This window comes from Cibotium barometz, chromosome 10, assembly GCF_041138505.1.
Source record: "Cibotium barometz isolate CiBa-2024 chromosome 10, ASM4113850v1, whole genome shotgun sequence".
In the NCBI taxonomy this organism is placed as follows: Eukaryota; Viridiplantae; Streptophyta; class Polypodiopsida; order Cyatheales; family Cibotiaceae; genus Cibotium; species Cibotium barometz.
In genome coordinates, this window is record NC_141055.1 from 40,093,046 (window position 1) to 40,102,498 (window position 9,453).

At 42.6% G+C, this 9,453-nt stretch overlaps 1 protein-coding gene across 2 annotated transcripts; it reads left to right on the forward strand.

Moving 5' to 3' along the window:
- Positions 1 to 1,595: 1,595 nt before the first annotated feature.
- LOC147634892 (uncharacterized) lies at positions 1,596 to 3,938 on the forward strand. Of its 2 annotated transcripts, none has more exons than XM_086804122.1 (2): positions 1,596 to 3,392; positions 3,615 to 3,938. In XM_086804122.1, exon 1 carries the CDS (start codon positions 2,087 to 2,089, stop codon positions 3,368 to 3,370), a length of 1,284 nt encoding a protein of 427 aa, XP_086660248.1. In that variant the 5' UTR covers positions 1,596 to 2,086; the 3' UTR covers positions 3,371 to 3,392; positions 3,615 to 3,938. The 2 variants fall into 2 exon arrangements, with proteins under 2 accessions (XP_086660248.1, XP_086660249.1); XM_086804123.1 differs by having other exon boundaries at positions 3,641 to 3,938.
- The last annotated feature ends 5,515 nt before the right edge of the window (positions 3,939 to 9,453 follow it).

Sequence of the window (9,453 nt, forward strand, 5' to 3'; positions counted from 1 at the left end):
ACAACATGAGTAGCATACAGCTGGCTAATAACCCAATCTATCATGCTAGGGCAAAGCATATTGAGATGCATTATCATTTTGTTCGGGAGAAGGTTCTAGCAGGTGATGTGGATTTGGTATACGTCAACACAGAGGATCATGTGGCTGACATCTTTACAAAGGCATTGAGTATAGAGAAGCTCCACAAATTTAGGAGCTTACTTAGAGTACAGAGTTGACCTCGAGGGGGAGCGTTGAGATATCGAGCTCAACTAGTGCTACGAACATTGATGACCCACCTGGGTGATAGCTTTCACACTTATGCTACATGCTGGGTTGATGAGATTATGGGTGATATAGGTTTTTGGAAAGCCACTTTGGTGTACTAGAGTTATGGCATAGTTATAGCGCCACCTCATATGTAATTAGGTTCACACTATGGACTAATCATTGTATGCTATAGTAGGAGAGTACTTTCCCTTATAGTATGTACTCTTATATCTTTATGTTATGGTTGTAGAGAGAAGAGAAGCGAATAGAGGAAAATTTAGCCATCCCTATCTTATGTGCTTATCTACTCTTATGTGCTTGTCTACTCTTATGTGTGTGTGTGTTTGCTTGCAAGGATCTCAATCCCTATCTTATGTGCTTGTCTACTCTTATGTGTGTGTGTGTTTGCTTGCAAGGATCTCAATCCCCCGCATTCAAAGGGACTCACCCCTACTCCTTCCATCCTGTAAGGGAGGGAATTAAGTAGCAATGCTTGCTTAATTGAGAGTGAAAGGCCGGTATTCTTTGCAACCACTGCAATTAAATCATGACAAATCAATTGTCATGTTTCTCTAAGTTTGTCGATTGTTTGAGTGGAATTGAATTGAGTAGACCATGATGAATGCTAAGGGTGTTTTCAAATCAAGGCTCTAAACATGTTTCCCATATGAAAGGAATAGAATTCTCTCTTGGATGGGGAATCTCCCCCCCGTCCATCTCTCAACCCACCCAAGTTCGAAAAGCCCCCCAAGTTTTTTGCTCCAGATCTGTAAACCCCTAAGTTACTTAACACCACACACGTGGCATGACCGGCACCCACTCATGAAGCAAGGTTTTTTATATCTATATAGTATGTGGTTGCTTTTCTAACCAATCAGCAAGTCGTGTCGATGGGCTCCTTTGTTAAGGCTTTTTGGAATTAAGATGGGCACCTTGATGGCAGCCCAGAGCGTGTGCGTGCTGACGAGGCCGCGATCAGGGTGTGAACGCAACTTGGCAAAGTTAACGTTATTGGGCAACCCACAGCTGCGTGCTGATGAACGGGCGCTGACGCGGCTGTGATCAGTGTGTGAACGCGACCTGGCAAAGTTTTAAACGCTTCTAGGACAAATTGGCACGTGCCATCATATTGGGCCTTCAGTACACCCATGGACAAATTGGCACGTGCCATCATATTGGGCCTTCAGTACACACATGGACAAATTGGCACGTGCCATCATATGGGCACATGGCACGTTATTGGGCAACCCACAGCTGCGTGCTGTTGAACGGGCGCTGACGAGGCTGTGATCAGTGTGTGAACGCGACCTGGCAAAACGCGGGGGTGTGCTTCTAGGACAAATTGGCACGTGCCATCATATTGGGCCTTCAGTACACACATGGACAAATTGGCACGTGCCATCATATGGGTCCTTCTCAGGGCACATGGCATGTGGAAGCGCAGATGCTCTCTCCAAAGTGAGTGGCTTTTAAGTGGGAGTAGTAATCCATTTGCTGGTTCTTACATTCATTTGTAATGTTTGATCGTGCTGCTTTCTGCCCAACTCCAAACGGTGGGTTCAGCAAACGTGTGGCTTCCATATCAAGTTCGAGTGTAAAGCTCTATCATCAAGCATTGGTTAGCGCTACTCGTGATCTCTGACAGGTTAGTTATTACAACTGCAAAGGTCATGGTTTTACAAAATTAGAGCCTCAACAACAAACTGGCTTACATGGAGCTACAGCTTATATTGGAGTCAGAACTTGGGGCACACAGCTGGGTGGGAATACCAACAGTTTCTTAACCCTAGGACATGAGAATCATAGAACATTTGCAGGAACCTACAGCTTTCTAAGCATGGGATCCATGAGAAAGGGGTCCATATCCTTGACTAGCATGAATGTCCTTCATGTGGACTCTTCCATTCCACATGAGGAGTCAGATGTGTTGCAAGCAGTGAATGCCTTGGTTGATGCTGCCCAACACTTGCAAGAAGATCCTGCATGCATCGAAGGTGTGGACGGTCTCATCGACACATTGAAGCAGCTCCTTCTCCATGAGAAACTTAAGGCATTTGCCTTCAAACCCTTAAACCCTGGAACTCGCAGAAAGCTTGAGAGCCTTCAAAACCTTGTCGGATGTCTTGAATCGCAGGCGCAGCATGCTCGGGCGGCCGTACATGGAAGAGGCATGAAACACTACATGGCCAGGATATCAAGCACAATGTTGGGCCATGAGATTGGCAGAATTGGGCAATGCATGGAAACAGAGCTCCAGGCATGGCTAGAACAACAAGGTGTCATAGAGATGGGCATCATCATTGGCAATGGCTCAGAAGATGCACAGGCTAAAGCCATCTCCTTCTTTAAGGCTGTTGTGCAAAAAGGGTATGATGCCCAACTCCAGGACACCATTCTGTCGGCCGGACTAGTTGAGAAGTTAGCCACATTGCTACGGCCGAATGCCGCCCCATGGAGAGTTCAGAAGGAAGCAGCTGAGGCTTTATCTGCCATCCTGGATTTCAACAAAAACATCTTTGTAAGTCTTCTTCTCATGGCTAGAGTTGTGGAGAACACATTTGCCCTGATGGATTCCGGATGCGGCGAGGCTGGGCAAATCCTTGCCCTTCTAACTCTGCTAAAATGCCTGCTTTCTGCTGGCCACACTCTGATAGTTGATGAGATTTACTCACAAAGTGGTGTCTCCAAACTCACAGATCTCTTGGATCACAGAAGCCAAACTCTGCAACATGCTGCAATGGATTGTGTGTTTGACCTGGCATTGAATGGGAGGCTCGAGGTGGTAGAGAAGCTGTTTGAATTGGATGTGGTGAAGAAGCTAGCAAGGTTGCAGCATGCAAACATAGCACGGGATCTAGCTGCCATGGAGTCTGAGAAGCTTTCTAAGCAAGGCATGGACATAGGCTCTCTGAGGTGGGATCAAAAAAGGACGGCAGGACAGATGCAGGAGGATGGTGAGCCCTTTGCAAATGCTGTGACCAGATTTGCTATACACCTGACATGTCTGAGGAAAAGGGAGCGGCGGGCGTTCAAACTTAAGTTTTTGCGGCAGATTAAGGAGGTTATGCATGATGATACAGAGGTTGCAAACATAACTGTCGAAGTGCTATGGGCGCCATAGCCCCCTCTTCCGGGTTCCTCCTGTATTTCTCTATTCCCTCGTTTCTTTTTGTCTTACTCTCATGTATACTGTTTTCATGTTAACTCTAATTGTACTTTCAAAAAAAGATTTTAAAAAAAACCTTCAAATTTTGAGATTGAAGGTTTTAAAGTTGGTGGTTTTCAAAAGGTCTTGATAATATTACCTTTAAAAATCAAAAAATATTTAAAAATTGAGTACCGTGAGATAGAAGTTTTTCTACCAGCAGCTCATTGAGTTCTTCAATCTCAGCCATCAGCATCACAGTAGTTTCTTGAAGAACACTTCTAATATGCAACACCAGGCAGCTTTTCAGTCCATGCAGAGGTCATTAAGGAAACCGAAGCAGAATTGGTTCACAAAAAAAAAGAAATTATTGCTACAGTCGCCCGGGATGAGGAACTGTCTAGATACATACTAGACGTAGGACATCATAGAGATGCAGGTTGCACTCTGAGCTATGAGTTAAGCTTCTCATTGTAAAAAGCTTTGTGGGTCTTTGTTATACTGTTTACTTTTTTACTTTAATATAATTTCTAGCTTCGTCCAAAAAAAAGAGAAGTTTTTTACCTATGAATTAAAATTAGTTTTAGGCCTTTTTTTGTCAGCTTTGCATTATGATCTTTATGTTAAAGAACCGTTTTTCCTAGTTCTAGGCCTTTTTCTATGGTCATTAGGCTAAAATCTCACGCAAATCCCAATGAATAACTAATCGTTTGTCTGCCAACCATGATGACACAACCATGGCCTGAATCCATCTGTTTTAGAGGATGTAAATAACACTGAGGTTTCCATCATCATCAGTGATCTACTACTACAACTATTTCGGTTGCATTCATAGTTGGGATATTTGCACTTTGTGTTAGAAATTAGTTATTTGTAGACAAAATGGAAGGCAGTTATGTATTTGGGATGCTTTTCACCCGCTAAGGATAAGCTTGATGGAACCAACTACTCGTTGTGGTCCTATATCATGCACCATGTATTGGTCATCATCAAAGGGATGTGAAATGTTGTTATTAGCATTGAGGCACACCCTATCTCACTAGCACAAGAGCATAGTACAAGTACTTTGGATGGTGATACAACTTCGAATGTAACTGTGAAATCCGTCTCTGCACCTCCCATAGTAGAACTAGGCAAGTGGGATTGCAAGGATGCACAAGTACATGCATTAGTGGCGCTTTCAGTGAAAAGGAGCATTATTCCTTATATTCTCTCGTGTAAAATTGTGAAGCATGCTTTGGATGCACTTGCTACACTTTACCGAATGTGTAACGAGACATAAGTGGCCTACTTACACAAGTAGTTAGAGTCCGAGCATATAAATGAGGGAGATTTAATGGATGAGTTCCTCACAAGGATTAAAGATCTCAGGAGAAGGTGTCATGTATTGAGATGAGACCTATCCGAACAGTTCTTTGTTATCTACTATTTTCATAACTCTGCCGGATTCGTACTAGGGTCTTGCATCTACACTTCAGCTGATGATGAAGGATAACCCCAATGCCCTTACTTTTGATGAGTTGGTTGCAGTGCTCTTGCAAGAAGCGCAATCTTAGCAAATGCATATGGGAGATCCGGCATTTGCTGCCAGTCAAAAAGGTGGCTATAAGCCAAAGGTAAAATCAGCCCAGTCTTCTGGAAAGCATTCCGAGAAGAGGAGTGATAAGCCTAAGAAGAAAGACAAATGTAACTACTACCGGAAGCCATGCGATTACATTAATGAATGAAGAAAAAGACTAAAGAAGGAAAACAAGAAAGAGACACGCATGGTTGTTGGCTGATGCATCAGCACCAAGTGCTGAAATGGAAGAGTCAACGAACTATACACATGATGATTGGGCATTCATTGTGTACTACAGTTATGATCCTTTTGTCCATGATGTATGTATGTCAGTGTGATAGATCAGCATGTCTGGTACTTTGATAGTGGTGCTAGCAAGCAGATTACTTCTCCAGTGTCATTTGTTTTTCTTACTTGAGTTTGCTCCTCAAGAAGGAAGATTCACATATGCAAACAACTCCTCGGAGTTGGTAAGGTTATTCTTACTATTGTAAATGGTGGGTTAATGACTCTCTCAAAAGTCTTGTTGTGCCAAGCATTAAAAAAAACGTGTTGTTAGTCTCTGCCATTACTAGGGCAGGCCTAGTGGGTCAGATTTGTTGATGATAGGTGTCAGCAACTCCATTTTGATGCGGAGTGTATCTGCATGTAAACTGTCTCCGAATACCATTCTTCTTTAAAAATTCAGAGAACTCATTGGAGAAGTACTCTCCCCCTCCATCTGACCTTAGGCACTACATATTTCCCTGTTTGCTTTTCAACCAAAACTCTGAAATTCTGAAAGTGAGTGAACACCTCACTCTTCTTCTTCATGAAATATACCCACACTTTCCTTTGTGGTCATCAATGAATGTCACATAATACCTGCAGCCTCCCATAGACATGCTCTTTGTAGGACCCCATACATCTGAATGCACGACATCTAGTGCATTTCTGCTCATATATCTGTTACGTGGAAATACATGCTTTGTTTGCTTTCCAAATTGGCATGCTTCACATATTCTCTGCATACCTTCCACTTTAAATTTTGGCAGCCCTGTCACAATTCCTTTAGTCTGCATAGACTTCATTCTCTGCACATTCACATGTCCAATTCTTTTATGCCAAATGTCTATGTCTGCAACAATTCCTGAACCATTTGCAAACATCGCAGCACTCATTTCAGGCATGCCTACATTCAACACGTAAACATTCTACCCACTCTGTTGCCTTTTGCAACCAACCTGCACTTGTCTTTAAAGTCTTCAACATAACAACCATCAGGGTTAAACCGAACCTGCAAACCCTGCTCAATCATCTGGCCAACTGAAACCAAATTCTTTGTTATGTTCGAAACGTGAAGTACATCTGCAAGGTACTTCACTTTGCCATCCTGCATAGACAATGGCATATCTCTAACATAGGCAATTGGATGAGCAGTGTCATCCCCTGTTTCCACAAAACCTCGTCTTTCAAGGTTTTTCATCTCCTTGAACCACTCCCCATGACTTGTCATGTGATTCGAAGCACCTGAATCCACATACCATACATCATCTTTTTGTGCTGCTTCAGACATGGCATTCACGACATGCTGCATAACAAACAACCTTTCATTATCCTCATTGTTTCTGCTTGAGGATGCATAGTTGTTCTGCTGCACTTTCCCATTTTGCATGTCAGCCTGCTTCTTATAACATTCTGCCTGCACATGTCCAGGCTTACCACAATAAAAGCATGTCAGCCTGCTTCTTATAACATTCTGCCTGCACATGTCCAGGCTTACCACAATAAAAGCACTCACGTGCATCATTATATTGCCTTTGTCAATTTCCACGTCCTCTTTGACTCCCCCTGTCTCTGAATTTGCCTCTTCCACCTGTGTGTTGTTGATGTTGTTGTTGTGTATTCTGGGACTGTTATTGCTGCTGCTGCTGGCCATAATTCTGATTACCTGTTCGGCCACCTCCTTGACCGCGTCCACGGCCTCCTCTACCTCGTCCTCTACCTGAACTTGTGTAGAAGGCCTGTTGCTCTGAACTGTTTTTGTTTTGTGAAGACTGTTGGTCTTCACCCAAGCTCTTCTCTTCTATAATCAGCATAGACACCAAATCTGTAAAGTTGGGAATGTTTTCCCGAGTCTGCATAGATGTCTTGAATGCCTTGTATTGTGGCCCGAGACCACGTAGACAGACTTCCACCTTATCATCATCATCTACTGACACACCAATAGATGCAAGGGATTCCACAATACCCTTTATCTTCAATGCATAGTCATTCACAGACATGCTCTTTTTCTCCACAATATGAAGTTCATTCTTCAACTGTATCTTACGTGCCTTGGTATTTGTTTCATAGAGTTTTACCAAGGTGTCCCACGCCTCCTTGGGGGACTTGGCATCCTGAATGTGCTCAATCATGGTGTCCTATTATACTAATGGAGAGCCAATACATAACTTTCCTGGCTCCTTGGTTCCAGTCTTTAAACTCTTTCACATCAGCAGTTGGATTTATGTCCGGTATCTCCGGTGCCTCTTCATGCTCACCTTCTATGTAGTCCCAATAGCCCTTTCCCCATCAGGGAATTCGTCAACCTGAACCTCCAAGCATGGAAGTTGTTCTTATCAAGCTTCTCAGCCACAATCTGGGTAATGCCATCATTTGACATCTTGCCAGACACACAATTTTACCAGAAATAGCACTCTGGTTTGTCCTGCACAAACTGCTATATTTCTGTAGCGGTACTGTAGTACTCTCAAATGTCACAAAACCAGTGACTTCAATATGCATACATAAACCCAATGGCAACTGTTGACCTCTTTGCAGCACCCACAGTGTCTGCACAGCCAATCTGTCTTCCTGTAGTTCTTAAAACAGAGTTCTGCAGAGAATCGATGACTTACTTGCAGTGCTCGAAATCGCCTGCTTTCTGAAAAACGGAGGTCCAGACGCGCCCGAAACGTGTTTTTGGCCCGAAAAATTTTATCTGATAGGACATTATAGTTTCCTTATAGCTTTACTCCCGCGAAGAAAGCTCCTCAATCAGAGATCGTTTGTCGGTGCCTCCCGTAGAGCTCCCGACAAGGGTGTAGTCACCAACACAAATAGGGAAGAGTAGTTGAAGCTCTTACCCTCGTACCGCTTCCTGTGGTTCTCTTGCTTGCAGCTCACCTTAGCACGAACCAGGCTCTGATACCATGAAAAGATGCAGGAGGAAGAGAGCTTGAGCTCTTGCAAAGACACACACACTCACAAAACTCTAATAGAGAACACACAAGGTGAGAGACTGAAAATCTTCTTCACCTTCACTCAACACTCAACACACCATATACAAAGATAAGAGTACACACAATATGAAAGGTACTCAACCAAATACATACAAGGGTTCTCTATAGTGTGAACCCAACTAAATGAGCTGGCGCTATAACTATGCCAGTCTCTAGAATGGCTGTCACACAGCCTGTCATCCCACTGGCCGCATATTACCCAAGATCTCACCAACCATGCCAGTGGTGTAAGTGTGGGGCCTATCCCCCAGGCGGGTCATCAGTGTCCACCGCCTCACTAGACGAGCTCGATATCTCAACATTATAGAGGGTCCATCCGGATCTCATCGGTGTGCAACCTCCTACAACCCCTACTCATGCTCTAGCTCCTCACACTCGCACTCATGGTCATAGTGCCATTACTCGACTATGGTCAAAGTAATGAAGAGTTTTGACAAAAGCCATAAGATCTAAAGATAATTCATTATCCTCCATAGCAGTACTTTTTCTCAATATCTTCATACTTGAATAAATTAATACAGGGATATACATCCAAATGTTCATGTAATTGATGTTTTTGTTAGACATCCACAAGATAAAACAAGATTAGGGTAATCAGGATATATCATTGCTTATCCTGTTGGTGAACCGCGTAAATATGTGGGTCCAATCTTTGTCCACCACAAGGAAAACAACCCACCGGGTATGCCAAGTGTTAGCTCATGACATTTTGGAAAAAAGTTAACTATATAATTAGAATAATTTAGGTAGGGGTAGTATAGGAATCTAGATACCAAACATTATTTTGGAAATACTACTAGTTAACTATATAATTAGAATAACTTGGGTAGGGGTAGTATATGAATTTAGATACCAAACATCATTTCGAACCAAGCTAACGCTCTGAATCACATCTGTGTAACTATAATATCTGTGTACTAAAAGGGCTTACAACATGGATTTGATGATTCATTCAAGATTTCTAAATACAATAACAATTTAGTTATGTAGGTCTATAATTATGTGTGTTAAAAGCGCTCACAACATGAATTTAATGATTCATTCAAGCTTTCCAAATACAATTACAGTCATGTAGCTTTCCAAATACGATTACAATTTAGTCATGCAGCTTTCCAAATATGATTACAATTTAGTCATGTAGCTTTCCAAATATGATTACAATTTAGTCATGTAGCTTCCAAATATGATTACAATTTAGTCATGCAACTTTCCAAATACGATAACAATTTAGTCAT